We start from the raw sequence: 19,394 nt of genomic DNA, 5'->3' as shown, positions 1-19,394 counted from the left end.
GCACACGTAAAACCTACAACTTTATCACCATCACATAACATCAGGAAAAATCATTTAAATCAGGGCAGCTGAGAACTCTGATTTGGGAGAAATGTCTATGTATAAAATAATGAAACATTGCATTAGGAAATGGGCCTTGGACTACCCCTGCACGTCCCATTGCCTCAGAGGAACCCAGAAATGAAGGAGTTTAGGACCAACAGAACTTCTTACAGCTGTCTGAAACCGGCAGTCACCCTCATCAGACTATGAGATGTTAACTACACCACCACATCCACCCTCAGCACTCATCTTCAGCACTCACCTGAGCTACAGCTCAAAGAGAAAATAATTAAGGAAGGCACCAATTAAACAAAGGGTAGAATATATTAGTGAGGCTATTGATGTTGCCATTCTGAAAAAAATAGTAACATTAAAGTATTTAGCCCAGAAAGCCATCTGCTGCTCATAAGGTGGAAATGTTTGTTCATTCCTGATTGCAGAACAGCGCATGACAGTTTTCAGTCATCTCTACCATGAAATATCTCTCTGGCAACTTGCACAGCTTCAGCATGACAGTGTCCCTCTCCATAGCCTAGATATTTAAAAATGAACCACCATTTTCTCAGTTAGGAGCAGCTGGCTAAGAAACCTGCTCCTTAATTAGCAGCTTCTCCCCAGGGATATTTACTCAGTAAATTTACTCTTCAGTGGAAGTGCCGCTGATGATTCGAAAGAACAGGGCCCATCTCTTCAGTGTCCAGTGGCGTTTAACTAAGAAAGTGCTTGCACATTTTTAGGAGGTGACTCTTGCTATTTGTTTTGCATGGAGAAAACAAAGAAGTGAAACAGTTAAACATGTTTGCTGGTATGATTACTCAGTTATTGCATTTGCTTAGATGATACTGTTTCATAGGGTTTAAAAAAAAAAAATCCACCCCCCAATTTTTTGTAATCTCTCACAGTAGTGAAAAAAATAGGCACTTATTTGAATGCTTCCCACTCAATGCTTGAGACATTCAGGACTTAAGGATCATATTCAGGCCATCCTATATTAAAAAAAAAACCAACAAACTTTCAGTTTGCATTTTTTCAACTTAGAAAAAAACACACCCCCAAAACCCACTAAAGGAGCCTATCTGGAGGCCCACGACCTCAGTTCACTTTGCAATCCTGCGAGGCAGCTGGAGCCAGATTGAGAACGTCACTTAAACATCAACAAATGTAGCTAGTTCCCTTACATGACTGACAAATGTGTTTAACCTTTGTAGACATCCCACTCCCAACAGCCGCCAGTTGGCTTAACACAGGCTGACCAGCAATTAAAAAGTAACTGGCAGATGCTTCTGCCTCCAAAGCTAGAAAATATTGCAAGTCTAAAAGATGACCCAGAGGAGCACAGTCATAGAACTCATCGTGCACATACTGAGTGGCTTAAACACAGAGGTTTATTCCAGTTTATTCCAGTGGTTTTAAGGGGAACACTTGTCTAAACAAAACAGCCTATGTCCATGCTGATGTGGCAGGGCCTAAAATGGGAACAGGGCTAACCCACGGATGGGGAATAATACTAAACACTGTCTCTCCAGTTTAGCCCATGGGTAAACATACACAGTAGTGTATTTATGTACCCTGGAGGCGATGGACAGAACACTGCCACAGTTTGGGATCTACCAGCTTGATGACTGCTGACAAATCATCATCCTTCTTTGTGTCACAGTTCACCAACTGGTGAACTAGATGAATGTTAACATCCTTTGGGAAATGACATGAAACCTCGGCGTGAGCAGAGATTTAAAAAAATGCTATTAGTCATTATCATTCTCTCTCCATTCCTAGATACTTCTTTTTGGTGAAGGAACTGGTTTCTGTTTCTTTTACAAAGTGATGCTACATTAATTATCTTTTTTCCCTGAAGATGACTGAATGCAAAGATGAAGGAAGGAGCTGAGGGCATCAGATGAGTTAAATCTCCCTGAAATTACCTGCTTTCTGATGGTGAGATTTATTCTGGTAAATTTTAACCTATACCTTTGGAATTGTAAAAGTCACTTTAAGACCCTTAATTAACAAAAGCTATCTGTATTATACCATTGGATCTGATGCTTAGATCTCTCCTCCTGTTTTTAAACACACACTGGATGCCATTAGTCTTCTCATGGTCAGACATTCAGTAGGCCCTATGGTTTACTCACCTTTGTACTCAGAAGAATCTTGCCAGGCTTTCATCTCACACTATACTTTTCATTTAAGACTAGCGTAGCAACCAGGCTGGCAGGAAGAGCTTTTATTCTTCACCCAGTGAATGAAATAAAAAGTACCATCCTATGAATTTTATTCCAAAAGTTCAACGTGGCTTCACAAATTACACATCATCACTAACTCTGTGCGAACAGCTCACAGGCAAAAAAGACAGAAATCCTCTGTTGTGAGACCCTGAGGGATACATACCAACCTGCCCTCACCAAGATCCTGGCTCATTGTTTCCATTCTTTTCCTAATATCTTTCAACCATTCCTGTTTCAGTTTTGGCAGTACAGATACCTGTTCAAGCAAGGACTTGTTTCACGCTGACCTAACAAATAACCATAATGTTCAGCAACGAGAACATTGAAAAAGATGGTCTGTACAGAAAAAAAAGAAACAATCAATTTGAGCACTACATGATGCCTGTGGACCAGGAAAGCGAGCAATAATCTTTTAAATAAAACTAGAGAAAAATAATCATATGCCTCACTTCTCAAAACTCCTTTTCATTCTTAACTCATAATAAAGACAGCACAGAACTTTGTGGATTAATGGCTTTCTGAGGTTAATGATCCATGTTTGTGTTGAGCTCTATAGACAGAGCCTGGCTGGTCATGAATCTCTGGGAAATGTTCTGCTCCTCTGACCAGTAAGTCCATCTAAGCACTACCTATTTCATAGGTTATGCAAGCCTTTGTGACTGGAGAATTTGGATCCTTTAATCAGTGACCTTCTCCTGATTATAGCAGACTCATAAGGGAAATATTTGAATTTTCATAACAAACCACAAACATTGGCATACAGAGAACTGACTCATGTTCTTAAGTCACCTAATGGAGAAAATTAGAGGAAGGATGAAATAGTAACTATCCTAATACAAGAACCACATAATGGTAGCATTGTGATGACTTCTCTGTAGCAAAATACGTGCTTATATACATATACTTTCACTACTTTACTTTCAAATCCGTACTTCTGCAATCTTTCACAAAATCATAGAATGGTTGAGGTTGGAAGGGACCTCTGGAGGTCATGTTGTCCAACCCTCCCGGCTCAAGCCGGGACACTTAGAGCCAGTTGCCCAGGGCCATGTCCAGATGGCTTTTGAGTATCTCCAAGGATGGAGACTCCACAATTCTCTAGGCAAAATGTGCTCAGTCACTCTCACAGTAAAAAAGTTTCCTGATGTTCAGATGAAACCTCATGAATTTCAGTTTGTGCCCATTGCCTCTTGAGTGACCTTGCAATGACATCTGCCATCTCTCTCAGCACTCATGGGTGCATCCTTCCAGGGCCCATGGATTCATATATGCTCAGTTTGCTTAGAGCATTCCCTGATCTTATCCTCTTCCACCAAGCGTACATCTTCCTTGCTCCAGATTTTTCCCCTGGTCTTGACCTGGGATTCCTGAAGGCCAGTCTCGCTTGTAAAGACTAAGGCATAAACACCCAATTTCATCAGGCAAGAAGGATGAAGTCACTTTTTCATTATCCAGCCAGCATAACTGATACATTACAGGAAAAATTACCAGGCTAATAGGGGATCCTACAAGCAAGATAGAGAAGGAGATTTGCTTGGACCCAGGCTGCCTCTTCCAAATATTAGCTTGGGCTCTATGTTGTGTGGAAACAGCTACACTGCTCCAAGGCAGCACTTGAGCCAGCAGTTCTGCTGGACTACAGCTCTCACTACACGGCTCTCTATGTCCACAACATAGATAATTCACAATTTAAGAATGACTAAAAAATGACTATTAAAAATCCTCAGGGGAAAAGGTTTTGGTAAAATGGGTTCTGAAAAGACCCTCATTTCAGAATTATTGAAGAGCATATATATATGTCTGCAGCATCTATTAAAACATAGGAGCTTGTGACCTTCTGTCCTTCCTTCCCACCCCTTTCAGGACAGCTCCACAGAAATCGAACAATAAAAATGACTTTTCAACTGCAAAATGTGAACTAGGAACTTAAGTCTTCTAGGAGATAAACATCTCCTCCAAGCAAATGGGAATGTATGTTTTCTTCCTAGCTGATTATCTGCAGGCTGTGGTCTGGGGTTTTATGCCAGATAACCAGTAAGTTCAAAGTCAGTCTGTATATATGCAGAGCACAGATCAATTATTAACTGCATGCTCAGCATTTCCTGCTCAATGTAATCCAATTACTGTTGCCTTGTTCTTCCCTGTGGGTCTCCAGAACATCTCTTGACACTTCAGTATGGCAAAATGATCTTCACGAGTATAAACATGTCCATGAATTCAGCTAATGAGACAGATCTTTCAGTTCTCTTCTCTTGGAAGGCAGATAAAGAAATGTGCCAGAGTCCTTGGCTGAATGTTGTGGCTGCTTCTCCTTTCAAGTTAGTTTTGAACACTTAGAGATTTAGAGTGCCATATGCTAAAACAAACAAAGAAAATTGGGTTTGGGCGCCAAGTCCACCTCTTCCCTCAAAGATTTTTTAGTGCTGGATTTGAACTGAAAACTCTAATCAGCGTTCCTCTTTTCTGTGAAGCGTGCTTACAGCAGGGAATCATCCAAGAGGCCAGAGATGGTTCTCACCACAGGAGTTTCTCTACTGACATAAAGAAACTGACTGGGAGATCTGCCCCCCTACCCTTTCTACTCAAGGTGCCATAGCCAGCCTTCCACCTACAGGCAACTGGGGAAAATTTCTTTTGCATTCACAATTCCCGACCTTCAGGGCCTACTACAACAATTGCTTGACATTATACTTGGTTGATATATAGTCCAATCTGCCATATGAAATCATTTAATGGCTGTGAACCAGAGATAGACTGGGAACAATTCTCGGTCACTCACAGACAGTTGCTTAAAAACTAGTCTCCTCAACAAAGCTGTCTCCCACACTTCACAACATGACTCACTTTCCTGCTCCTGATCTTTTAAAAATAACTATACCTGAACCTTGGCACCATTTTCCACTTCAGTCACATAAATTGTGCAGGTTGTTCAATGGGTGTTGAAAGTCTGTAAGCCAGAAGATGTTCTCAAAAGATAAGACAATTGCACTAGCAATAGCATAGCCTAGAGGGTCATTCTGCAGCAGTTAGTTATGTCCTGTGGTACCCACATCCCAAAACTAAAACCCGCAAGGTGGTAAAGCAAAAGAAACGACAAAATCACCCCCCAAACCCAGTGCTTCAGTAAGTCCTATTTTCCCTAATTATTTTAGCTTTGCTCCATTGAACTCCAGAGCCTGCAGCATGAACAGAATCAAAGGACTCTTTGCCTCAAAGACTGAACTATGTTTTTGGCCTTTCTTTACCACTGAATGACAAAAACTTTGGTTTTGCTTGAGAAAAGTTGTTGGAGATGCAACTCAACAGACTTGCAAGGCAAAAACAATAAGGAGAATTTACATGCCTTCAACAGAAAGGCTGCTTCTGACTTAGAGACAGGAGGAGATTACAGTAGATTTCTAGTTTATTAAAAAGAAAATAATCAGTAGCTTCTCACTGATGACGGTTGCTTCTTTTTTGCAGAGTGTTAATTCAGCTCACCTCTATTACAGATTTTTGTTTCTTTTCCTATTTACTTCAAATATCAGCTGATTTCAAGACCTTATAGGACAGGGCAGTGGAGTTGATCTAGGTCCTGCTACTATATTCTGAGCATCAGAGACCTAACAGAAGAATTATTCAAGCTGTTTTCATTTATATCTTTGTTTTTAACTGTGCCTTTTTCCTTGTCTTTAACTTTTCCTATGCAATTTCAGAGTCTTGCTTTCAAAAAAAAAAAAAAATTGAGAATTGAGCTCACTGTGATGGTAATAGGTATTGGATAGAAACAAAGAAAAAAAAGGACTCGAATTGTTAGTTTCTTATGAGATCAGATAATAAATACAGATAATTTTTCAATCACTCTAGGATAGCTTGAGATTCTATCTCTTTTCTCTATCTGCTGTTTTTCTAGATTAGGAATCATATTGTTTCCATGGAGAAAGCCAACAACACTGAGAATCAAAGACTTGGGAAAACATTTTCTGGACAGTATACTTCATCATATTCATATCACATCTGATTACTTGCAGGGGGGAAGGAAGGATGGAGAAAGCACTAACAGTTTGTTTCTGAACATTTTTCTCCCCCATCAATTATTGTCTTTAGGGATCAAGGCAAAGATAATAATACTAAGGTACTGGTAACTTGGTGAAATCATGTAAATGCAAAAATGTACAGTGAAAGTTTAGCCTGGGAAAGAAAAAACTATTTTTTTTTTTTTTTTGGCAGTAGCTTCCCATGATGTAAATAACTTCTGTGGACTGACACACTGAAAAGGCTAATTAGAGATGTTTACCCATTTTCTGTAGCTTAGTAATGGGCACTATAATTTGAAATTTCTACAGCACTGATATTAAAAAGGCACAGCCAATTATTACAGTACTGCTAATATTTTGGATGTGGGATCAATGCGACTATGGGAGCTTTACATACATACCCACCTATATACACATATACATACCCATCTATGTACATGTCTATGTATCCATCTATATACAATACATACACATCTATATATATGCCTAATTTAAAAATCCATGGCTACAATATGTAAGATTGGGGAGAAGAGGACAATGCTAAGTTATTGCATACAATTTGCAAGGGCACGTGTATGATTTAGAAGTGTAAGTATTAACTAATGGCGGAAAGAATCCCTAAGTCATCTTTAAAAACATCAGCTTCCGAAAACTTACCCATAAGCTGCCAGGACATGAGCTGACTGATCAGAGGTAAGAACAACCTCGTGATATAGATAAGTTCTTTGGGTGGGAACTGTTTTTAGAAATATTACCTGCTAGGCACTACTGAGCATCTCATTTTATAGAAGGAGGTCATCTCTATAGGTTTAGAATTGTAGCTTCTACATTGACGTATGGTGGTACCCAACATCTGCCATAACTTTACCTTCTTCATGAACCACCTGCCCTCTAAGGTTTCAAGCACTGGAAGGGCTTTCTGTGTGGGCAGCATTGATCTGGATGGGTGAAGCCATGAGTGGGCATGAGGAGATTTCACTTCCTTTCCCAGACCTGACATTGGCCTGTTGGATAACTCTAAATGAAACATTTTACTACCAGAATTCTAGTGTCTCAATCAATACATACTGTATCTTCTAATGATATGATCTTCTTTACAGACTGACAGTACAAAGTATGTTGGGGTTAAATGTGATTATTTATTGATTTTACTGAAACCAACTGATTTTACAGGAAACATTTCACACCTGACTGGACTAGACCATAGCTGCCTATACAAGTCCACTTTTACATAAGCCCCTTTTAATATAGTCTAACTATGAATAAGCCTTGCAGACACTTTCACTTCTTTTATGTTAAACATTTAACACAGAAACTCTGAATTACCAGAAACACTCTTCTCATTGTCACTTTAATTAACTAATAATTTGCCTAGTTATTTTGTGGATAATAGAAAAGAGGAATAATAGGATACATGAGCAGCAGCTTGAAAAATACTTACAAAAGGTGAAGTATTAAAGTATACATAGACAGTTTCAACATAGTTTCTTAACAAGTGGAAAGGGGCTTGGGATTATGGCAAAGAATATTACTGCTCAACTCTTAAGTGAGAATGCCCATTCCTATTTCACAAGGAGCCTAACGTTTATTTAACCAATCAGTTATCCAGCAGGGACCTGCTTAGGTCCTACTATACACTGTCAGACTCAGCAAGATTCCTTGAAAATGAGCCAAAAAGAGAAAGAATCGCGCTCACTTTTAATGCTACAAAGGACATTGTTATTCATAGTCCAGTAACTTTATGGCAAGCATAAACCTCTTGGAGGAAGAAAGAGTAACATATCTGAACATTATTTTCATTGGAATAATTTCAATTCCAACAAGACTAAAAAATAGAGGATATGAGATTTAAAAAATTATTACATTTGGGACAAAAGGCAGAGAATATACAAGACTGAAATGACTGTCTTGAAAGAATGACACAGAAGCATGCACAGAATAACCCTGAGAGAGACTTTTAGCAGTTAACCAAGGTCAGCTAGTTATCTTAATAATTCTTTGCGTATAGTGCTACATTTTATAGTACAGAGTTTTGGAGCCTGACATCTCACCAACCCTCTAAACTACTGTTATCTTCATTTTACAAGTGAGTAAATAAGAGGAACAGATCTGAGAAAAGCACCATTGTTTAAAATGCCTGAGTGTGGTGAGAGCTGCTCCACCTAGTTTCCAGAAGTACTGAGAGTCCCTGTCTCCATCTGAACCAAAGCGGAGATCTGCAGATGGTGCAGCTGGGCAAGGCTTACCTCTGCTCCTGCTGAGCTGCTACAAGAGATCCTGGGGTCCTGATTGCAACCCCTTCCCCAACCACCGTTAGAGTCCCTCCTTCCAGAATTCCACAATTATAGCTTGCTTATGGTTGTATTTCATTAATAAAAGTCAACTGACTCATGTTTCTAAGGTCATTTTACACTACTCTGGCAGCAGTAAAGGTGATTTAAATGGATACTACATTTTCATTCACTTTAGGGCTATTTTCAATTGCCTGAGTAGCATCAAGAGACCTGAGTGTGTAACTAAGAAGTAGATTCCAAGGTTTCATCTCAGCAAGAGCTAACCTCTGCCACCCTGGAGCTACACACCAGAACTTTCATATATCTGGAAATCATAAACACTTGCCTCCCAGAGCAAATCAGAGATGGAAATCTTGGACTGGATGGGAAAGGAGAGAGGAGAGAGTGTTTCCTCAGTAGTCCCACTGCCCTGCTGCGGCTTTGCTTAGGGGAGATGGGTCCAGGCTGATACTGTCCCAGCTGCCCCTCCCAGAGTTTTGGATATTCATCCCATGCCAGCCCGAATACTAGCCACATGACACAACCAGGAGATAAACTACTGCAAATCCCATATAAAAAGTAAAACCTTTTTTTTTCCTTATGTTTTCATTTGACAGCGCTTGAAAGCTTAGCTATTTTGGAATTTGCAATGGTTCAGAGTGGTCTGGGTCATTTGGTCAAATGTACATTTACAACAACCACATAGCATTAACTTTCTATTGTTCTGCCACAGGCTAGTGACTCACCAATACGCTTACTCATCACTTCCAGTGCCTGATAACTGTTGAATAATTCAAACATCCCCATTTGTCTAGCATGATGTTTGTCTGGAGTGAGTTTCTGAAAGCACTGCAAGGACTCAGGAGCCAGAGAAGACATAGGCCCTAAAATCTTTACATGTTTTCATAAAGTCCTCACACCATGTACCTTTTAATAGAAAATGGATTTACACCTCATGTTTTGGTTAGTGAACCTAGAAAACTTTGACATTTTCTGACTTTAATATTCAGACATACTGGCCGTATTCCATTGAAACAACCCAGTGAAGAGCAATACGTGTGCCAAGACAAAATGCAAATGATAAAATGATAATATATTTCTGCACCAAGTATTCTTGTACATTCATGGTATTTCTCATTCCCTTATTTTGGAGGCCTAATGGATCTCAGTGTGGAATAAATAACAAGGAATTGCTATTGTACAGTCTTGCCAAATGAAAGTCAAAGCACATTCTAAGCCCCAACAACATGATTATTCAAAGACTGACTAGGCAAGTGTAGCACTGAATGCCAAATAAAGGGACATAAACAAGAGTGATAGCCATTTGCATGAACTGAATACCATGAAGTTGATAAACTTGCAGACACAGAAATGAACTTAAATCAGTGCAGAATTCTGTATTTTTCTCACAAAAAACTTAACACAGTTACACTGGTCTCCCTTTGGTATCAAATCAAGAGTACTTACCATTCTTGGAGAGAATCACAGCCAAATATTCATGAAAGTAGGTGTTGATGTACAGCAGAAGGCTTGGAGTATGTGCCGTAAGAAAGCTAAATGCAATATTTTCCTTGGACATGACAGCATCCGCATAAATGGCAGAGCTTGAGGTGCTTGCATTTTTTGTGACAGGATAAGGTTCTTGGAAAATATAGGTAATGGAAGTGCCAGCTTCAAATAATGCAGAAACCTCTGAAAGCATATATAAACCAAGGGAATAATTTCAGCTACTGCATTTTCAGATCTCCCAGACAGGCATGGACATAAACTGCCTGCCTCAGAAACGGAACACTGCAAAATGCCCCTGACTCAGCTGACATTAACGGTCCCTTAGTTTGTACGAGCAGTGTGTCCTTCCTTACTGTCTGTTTGTCTCGCACAAAGAAGGACGGTGTATGGAGACAGGCCTCTAAACTCAACTATTTTAGTGCTGGAATCAGAGCTCTACAAGATAGAACAGCCCAAAATGTCTGTCAGCCAAATAAATGCTCGGTTCACCATCTTCTGACAGCTGACATGTAAGGCAATATTCTCTGTCTTCCCCCAACAGTAAAGACAATGTATTTGTCCTTTCCAGTCTCCTTTTTAAACAAAGTCATTATTAAAGAAACACATTGACCCAAAGTCAGCCAGTATAGCAAGCTGTCTTTGGTAGCTCCAAAAGAAGAGAAACATCTACCTGTGCATTCTCAGGTCCCGAGAACTCATGCTTGTGTTTTCAATAAACACAACGTAGTCTGGCCATGAAATACACAGGTGTGATAACAGCAGTTTTTTCTAATGTGAGGCACAGTAAAGTCAGGATGGTGATATTTTCAGCTACAGACTGACTGCAAGTACATTCTCCAATAAAGCAGCTCCACCTCTACAGCAGCATCTCCTAACAGGACACTATGTGGTTATTTGATATGCTTCTCATGGCATTGGTGCCAAATCCTCAACTCATGTAAGTGAGCATAGTTCCGTGGACTGCATTACAACTAAGCCAATTTACACCAGCAGAAGATGCGGCCCACTTAGTAAACCTGTTGCGTTTGTGAGGTGAGGGGCAGCCATGGAAATTAAAACACTCACATTGCACCTTGCTGTTATTGAGCAGTAGTTTTGCTAGTTTCTTCCTCTCCCAAGGAGCATGCCATCTAAATTGGATGTTCTTTATTTGCCCTGCTCATTTTTCTGGTGTTGGTAACATCTGCTACGAGCCACCAGAAAGGTTCAGTGAGGACACGTTCACCACAGACTGAACCATGCAAATCAGTTTTCTCCTGAATGCTTCACGCTTATTTTTAAAATCTCTTAACATTTGGACAGACTGTCACAGGAATGGCAAAAAAACCCATAAAAAGACTACCGCTTTTTGTCACACCATTGCTTCAAAACTCTGCAAGAGAAGTTCTCAACATCTTGTTAAGTTGTACAAAGCTGGATGAGGTTTAAAGACAAGCAAACTGAACTTTCAGACATGGACAGACAACTATTATGAAAAATTTCAGCCCTATTTGTTAATGTCTGGGCCAAGTTACATGCAACTGAATACAGGAATCATAGTGGGATATAGTTGGTAACTTTAATAGTACGACTAACACAATTTTAATTTCTGAGGCTATCACCAAAGTCAAAAAAAAGAGGCGTTATAGCCTGCTTCAGATAAACACTTGGTAATGCTGAAGGGACAGCTGATATTAGAACACCTTGTAACATGGGGGACACCAAGCTGACATGGGTGAAACTGTGCTGTAATTCAGAGACCATTACGGACTTAGGATCAAAGCTCGCTGCCTACCTTCCTTGCAGAAAGGTCCTTCGTAGGCTGAGTTGGTACAATCACAGGAGTAACCATTATACTTCTCCACACATTTCCCTCCATTATGGCACAGGTTACCATAACTGCTGCAATGTCCTGGACACCCAGGTTTAACACCAGGTGTCATTTTAGCTCTCTCTTCAAGGTCAAGTTTCTGTCCATTTAAATGCAGAGATCGAATGCATCCCAAAAAGCCCTTTTGTCTGGAAGCTGTTCCCCCTGAAAAAGAGAAAAAAGGACATGCATTCATTGGTGAGTCTGCACAGTAATCAAAACCCTGAAGTCCAATCCAGAGGTACAAATATGAATCCATGAATTTTAAAAACTATTATCTATTATATATCAATGCATACGGTGGCAAAAGATGACAGATGGACAGCCCTGGAAACTAAAGGTCTCTATTTATCTTTATGAAAGAACTAAAAAGCCATATGTGACACTTTCTTGTTGCCGTTCTTCTCTTTCCTGCCTTATCTACTGCCCTGTCTGGCATTTAAACTGCAAATTCATTTGGGAAAAAGATTAGTTTCTTTATCGTATGTCTGCATATCACCTAATACATGAGAAACCCAAACCTAAATTTTTTTTTCCTATTTGTTGCCACAGTACAGAGTATAAATAACACTCTAATCCAAACAGCAGGTGAGTTACACATGCTGATGAGTCCAGATAGCAGGGATGAATCATGTTCAGCACCAGGCCTGCTGGCTGAAGGGAAATGACTTGAGTCAGAATTTATGCATGACTGCCCAAGCTGATGTTGCATGTGAATGGTTGTTGTAAGCAAGAAACATGAGTCCAGGTCACAGATGTGTTATTTATTACAACTGTTAAACATAATTGCATTTATTCCTGAAGACCAGAGCTGTATGGATCTGCGCAAGAGGGCAGTTCGGTCTCTACAAGCTAATTAGTTTCTTGTCTGCCCAATGAAATTACAAAGTGTTACAATGAAGACACTTTTTCTGTTAGAGGTGGTCTTTGAAAATGATAATGATGATAGAGTACTTTGTGAAAATATCACCATTTATCTCACTGTAGGCTTTGTTTGGCAGTTGCCAGTGTTTTGCTTTTGAAGATACTGCAATTTTGATCGCTGCAAAGAAATCTAATTCTGGTTCAGGAATTATCAGCATTTGTTGGCTCTGAAATGCTAGCTTTATTGGTGATTCTCCTGCAAAAGTAGTATGAAAGAAGTTAACTTCCCAAATTATTCTTCTGTAGAAGTTGGTTCTATATCAAAGTGCATGAGATAAGAGAATAAATCTTTTGATAAGTCCTTGCAGAAGAGCATCTGTTTTTTCATAAATTGTTGAATTAAAGCAAGACTTCTGCAAACTAACAGAATGAAGCAATAGTCTGAAATGGAATCTCACCAAAACCCTATTGTTCTGCTATACCATTCTAACATATTTTTATTTCTGGTACACTAATAGCAGAAATACTGGATTTGAATTAGAATAATTGAACTATAGATAGCACGTGTGAGACAGGTTTATTTCATGCTCATTTTATGATGCCTTTCTCAGAGAAACAAATATTTTAAAATTCCTCTGTAGCCAGCTTTTCTTTTCAGGTGAGTAAATGTTAGCTCACATATTTTAAAGGCCCTCTGAGCACAAGAATTGGGCCTTCTGCATTTGCTGCACTGTGCACACACAATCTTTTTCTTTGGAGATTTTGCTCCAAACCCAAACATATTGTACAGAATTTTCAGTAACGTCCAAATAAGTAGAAATGTGATTTCTCCGTTTAAGGTTACTGGTTACTCTGTTTTCATTTGCATGGGAGGTAACCACAAAAATTACAAGGATAAATGACAGTTTCCTTGCCTCTTCTCTCTGCACACATATAAATCCCAGCTGTAACATTCAAAGAATGAGTACAAACTATTGCTAACTATTCCACAGATGTCATGTTTATTGCACTACCCATATTCTTACTGCTCTCTAAAGCACTTTGGAAAGCTACGTAAAGTAAGTTTCTCACTCCTAATGTCTGGAGAGTATAGAGCTTAACAGAGACAGTCTAGATGATCCTAGATCCACACGGTATTGATTAAGCAAATCTGTTTATTATTTGGGCATTTTTCTTCAATTGACTAGACCTAATCTTCAAGTACATTCCTGTGAAGCAGAGAAAAACTGAAAACAAACAAACAAAACTCTTCCCCAAATTAGGCTTTGCAGATTCTTCCTACTCTAATAGGCCTGTTGGATGAGACCTAAATGTTTTGTTCAGGAAAACAGATTTTAGGATAAGCCTCAGGACCATAAACATTAAGGTTAAGGGTGTTCTTTGCCAAGTGGAGGTGACAGTCAAATGAGCCATGCTGTTTTCAGTAACGTATTTATGCAGCTGAATTTTACTGAGAAGCCTTGGGGCAAGGAAGAGAGAGTCTGAGAGGAGGGGGCAAGAAGCTCACAACTGAGCACTCATAGTATAGCTTGGTGACACAAGTGGCTAAATAATTAACATTCTATCAATGAATTGAGGATTTGCTTTAAAAAGCAAAGGACTTTTTGTTGGTAAGAACTGGATTAGGGAGGCTGAAGCGGCGTGAATAAATATTAGGTGCATTCTTGCTTTATGTAACAGATACAAAGAAAAGGAAAGGGCATGGGAGTATACGAATCATAATTATTATTACTCAGGAGTAGGAGAACTTGCTATGATATTCCTCAGAAGACATCCAAGTCACACTTTTTAGTCTCAAACTGAAAGTTGTACAAAGCAGTCACGATACACAAGGAGTTAAGCATTAATTCCTCCTCCAGCCTCCAAAATATCCCAAAGTGTCTACTGATTGCTTTAAAACAACAGTAAATAAAGTATGCCCCTTCTTTTTCTCTCCTTCCTTCTCTCTGTCTCCCGAGAAGGTTTCTCAGATGTTTACTGTCTCTGGGGTATGTTGCATTTGGACTGTCTACAACAGCAGAGGAGATTTACCCAAGGATTCCTTGCTCCCTTGCTCCTAAGACAAAACAGTAACCCAAGCACTTAATTTTAGTAGTCTCCTCAACATACTAAATGAATAGCAGAAAAACTTCTGATCAAGGCTTTATGCATCAAATTAACTTCTTAGGATTTGTATTTTGCTTCACTGATGTTACCAGTCTGAGTGCAAATGCTGTTCTCAAAGAGGTCTGTGAGGACTGACTTTCCCCTCCCTGCCCCATACTGGAGTGTTATGGTCACGCCTTCTCCAATAGATAAGACAGAGTTTCATCTCAGACTACACCATGAGAGGAGAGGATGACACACCTCCTCCAGGACCAGAGGGATATACCAGGAGACAACTGCACTATGGAAAAGGATGTCACTCATTTTGAAAGTGACTGTCCGTTGAAAGGAATGATTTCTGTCTGTCCCTTCAGAGCAAGTAATGTGCCAAACTGGTCTGCTGCTGGGCAGTTTGGTGCAGTTGATACTATCTAGCCTGTACATTTGTTTGGGGTTTGCTCCTTCTACTGTAATTTTTTTAAATTAAAAGAAGAAACATAGCCAGGTGCAAGAATACGCACAGAGCGGCCTAAAGCAGTTAGATACCCAAGACCCACTACAAGAAAGTGAGAAATGGTTTTCTAACTCCTTTGACCAGCTTTAAAATCCAGGCTTGTTTGATTTTGAGTGTATTGGCAATGAAAAGTCATTTCTTCCTTCCACTTCGCACACACAGAAAGCTATGTCAGAAGCCTGCCACATACTCCATGTGTGCCAATGTCAGCCTTAAGCAGACTTTATTCCCATAGAATCATATCATAGAATCATAGAATGGTTTGGGTTGGCAGGGACCTTAAAGATCATCTAGTTCCAACCCCACTGCCATGAGCAAGGACACCTTCCACTAGACCAGGTTGCTCAATGTCTCATCCAACCTGGCCTTGAACACTTCCAGGGATGAGGTATCCACAATGTCTCTGGGCAACCTCTTCCAGTGCCTCACCACCCTCGTAATGAAGAACTTCTTCATTACATCTAATCTAAATCTACCCTCTTTCAGTTTAAAGCCATTACCCTGTGTCCTATCACTACATGCCCTTGTAAAAAGTCCCTCTCCAGCTTTCTTGTAGGTCCCCTTTAGGTACTGGAAGGATGCTATAAGGTCTCCCTGGAGTCTTCTCCAGGCTGAACAACTCCATCTGTCTCAGCCTGTCTTCATAGGAGAGGTGCTCCAGCTCTCTGATCATCTTGGTGGTCCTCCTCTGGACTCGATTCAACAGGTCCATGTTCTTCTTATGTTGGGGACCCCAGAGCTGAACGCAGTGCTCCAGGTGGGGTCTCATGAGAGTGGAGTAGAGGGGGAGAATCACCTCCCTTGACTTGCTGGTCACACTTTTTTTGATGCAGCCCAGGGTACAGTTGGCTTTCTGGGCTGCAAATATACTTTGCTGGGTCATGTTGAGCTTCTCGCCAACCAACATCCCCAAGTCCTTCTCCTCAGAGCTACTCACAATCCATTCTCTGCCCAGCCTGTATTTGTGCTTGGGATTGCCCCGACCCATGTGCAGGACCTTGGACTTGGCTTTGTTGAACTTCATGAGGTTCGCGTGGGCCCACCTCTTAAGCCTGTCAAGGTCCCGCTGGATGGCATCCCTTCTCTCCAGCATGTTGACCATGCCACACAGCTTGGTGTTGTCAGCAAACTTGCTGAGGGTGCACTCAAACCCACTGTCCACGTCACCGACAAAGATGTTAAACAGCACCGGTCCCCATACCGACCCCTGAGGAAGGCAACTTGTCACTGGACTCCACTTGGACATCAAACTGTTGACAGCAACTCTTTGACTGCGACCATGCAGCCAATTCCTTATCCACCAAGTGGTCTATCCATCAAAACCATGTATCTCCAATTTAGAGACAAGGATGTCATGCAGGACAGTATCAAATGCTTTGCACAAGTCCCGGTAGATGATGTTATATTCTAAGTTATTGCAACAAGTGTAGCTGTAGAAAAACTCTTTCTAGTACTACATAGATTAAAACTTAAGTACCCTGTGAGTCAATTACACTTTTAACACAACAGCTAATCATACAAACTTTATACACTTAATCTACACTTTTGTCTCTTACTGACTACACAGAACTGTTTCTCCATAACAGAGAGAAACCATAATTGGATACAGTCAGGTATTTACAGGAAGCGATGGAATAAAACAAGAATTGCAAATTTGAATCCTGTCACATTGTGTTGCTGTGGATGAGGAGATAAAAGGAGAGGAATTAGATTTGAACACCTCCATTTTGACTTCCCTCATTTTGGTTTTATCTCCAGGCAGATCCAATAAGAAGGTAGCCATTTTCTATGGTTTATTTTGAACAGCATGTGTAAGAAATCATCGCTGCAGTGGAATCCTGGGACCATCAGACAATGACAATTTCTTACACAGGCTATGTGGCATGCTGGCCAGAGCAAATGCTTAGGTTCTGCTCCCCCAAGGGGAACATCCCCCAGAAGCAGATATGTAGGGCAGACATCACATCAGCAAGATGCAAGAACAGCCAAGACCATTGAATCAAACACAGAACAGGGCAATGAAAGGTGGGAAGGCAGAACTGAATGGAGAACAGGTGGTACAGAAAGAAGTGACACCCAAATTCCAGCATTTCTGTGAATACAATTAATAGCATGAGCATATGGGAAGAAGGATCTGGTTCTCAGCTCTGTCAATTCCTTTTATACAATATCAATGTATAAAAGAGACTTTGGGGTAAACAGAAATCACTATGAGAGTGTATCTTTCTAGGGTATGTAAAACTCATGTGAACTTCTCTATCTGCAATGTTGTACCACCTCCAAAATGGAAGTATTTTTGGGTGCATTAGTGTGCAGATAATGAATTACAGCTACTTTATGCTTATCAAGGCCAGAAGTGAGTGAAGAAACTTTCTAGCAGATAGTACTGTTAATCCAAGTAATGTAATGTGAGTTCAAGCCCAGTAAGAGATGCCTAACAGTCAGAGATGCTCCGCAGAAATGCATTTTAAGAACATTAAACACACCCATGGTTACACCTAAGTACATAGAGCAAGTTGAAAATTGATTTTTACCCTAGCAATGACCCACAGAGGCTTAAACTCAAGAACATGCACAACTCAAATTTAGCATAGGGACAACGTAAGTCATGGTGAGACTCCCAGGTTCTGCTATAGTCTCTGAACATCTGGATTTCTCTGCTGGAATAAGCAACCATGACATCCAAATGTTGAACTCACTGTCATTATATATCAGTTAGTATTCCTCTGAGACAACTCAAGTTCACATTTTTCACAGTCTTCAGGACACAGCTTTGCATTAGTTCACAATGAGTGTTTTCTCCATCTGAAAGGACTAGACAGTTGTTGTGATTTGGGTTTTTTTTTGGTTTGGTTTCTTATGGAAGAGAATATTTGCTCACACATGGTATATTTTTATCTCTGAATCCAGTCTTTTTTTAATTCCTTGCCCAAATTTAAGAGAGAGAATATTATGTTCTCCCATATTTGAGACAAAGTGGTAGCAGGGTAAATAAGAGAGAAACAGCATCAAGGTCTCCACTCATGAAGACAGAAGTGTGAATTCATCCCTTACTGGACATAAAAGAACCTACATACATAAAAGAGAAATCCTGCTCTGTGCTTAGTCATTGGAAAATCTTCAGTAAAAGCCTAAATCTTCTGAAATACCTAAGTCAGTCAATCTGAAGATAAACCTCCAAGGAAAGTCAGGCCTTTTTAACTCCCACCCTTACAAAGTATTTAAAGGCAGATTAACTTCCTCACAACGTGTCAGTATCGCCGGATCAGAAGTAAATGAAGCACAGCTTCACGACTCCCTACAACCGACTGTTTTGTTAACATTGCTGGAGAAGACTTCTGTTCAACTTTCTTTATTATAAATCATAGAAAGTAAAAAGTCTGTCTGACAGGCAAATATTTTAAAAAAACCAACAAACTAACAAAAAAATTGAAGAGCTATATTATTCTATTACGTACAGTCCCAAATATATCTGCTTTTTGGGTTGAGAAGAAAAGATCTGGCCAAAACAGAAGCAAATAACTCATTCATAAAACAGGCAGAAACAGTTGACAGGGAATTAACTGGTCCAAATTAGCAGAACTCCTTTAAAATTATGTTATATGCTAACTGCCCCGTAGTCAAATTTTACAAATGTCCAAATTTATTTTATATGTGTGATCTACTGTATATAACTAGCTAAAAGGAAAAAACACAGAACCACTTCACATATACTGCATATAGGCTGATGTCTCTGAAGGAACAGGAAAATAATTGTACTTTGAAAGCTACAGTGGATCTCCATTCGATCATCATCATAATGCTACATGATACTAATATAGTTCCTTCATCCCAAAGGATCAATAAATCCTTCCAGAAGATAAATAAACTAAATTAAATTTTGACATTGAGCTTTATTTATGAGATTTACAAAATATTTGAATTGATTCTGGAGAAGAATCAAGAAAAAAAAAGGTTATATCTTAATGACTAGCTACCTCGAGTGTGGAAACAAAGTTCCATGTTTAAATGGAATGA

General features: G+C 39.8%; 1 protein-coding gene across 2 annotated transcripts in view; it reads right to left on the bottom strand.

The window, feature by feature from the left end:
* CNTNAP5 (contactin associated protein family member 5) overlaps positions 1–19,394 on the bottom strand; it is a 303,884-nt gene that overhangs the window by 32,075 nt on the left and 252,415 nt on the right. For both annotated transcript variants that reach the window (XM_069781056.1, XM_069781057.1), the window contains exons 18-19: positions 11,840–12,079; positions 10,024–10,248 (exon numbers count right to left, since the gene is read on the bottom strand). In XM_069781056.1, coding sequence (XP_069637157.1) covers positions 10,024–10,248; positions 11,840–12,079 — 465 coding nt within the window. The remainder of the gene's footprint in view (positions 1–10,023; positions 10,249–11,839; positions 12,080–19,394) is intronic.

Source organism: Haliaeetus albicilla, chromosome 4, assembly GCF_947461875.1.
Source record: "Haliaeetus albicilla chromosome 4, bHalAlb1.1, whole genome shotgun sequence".
Lineage (NCBI taxonomy): Eukaryota > Metazoa > Chordata > Aves > Accipitriformes > Accipitridae > Haliaeetus > Haliaeetus albicilla.
The sequence above is the reverse complement of the archived record's forward strand: the minus strand, read 5'-3'. Positions and strand labels throughout refer to the sequence as shown.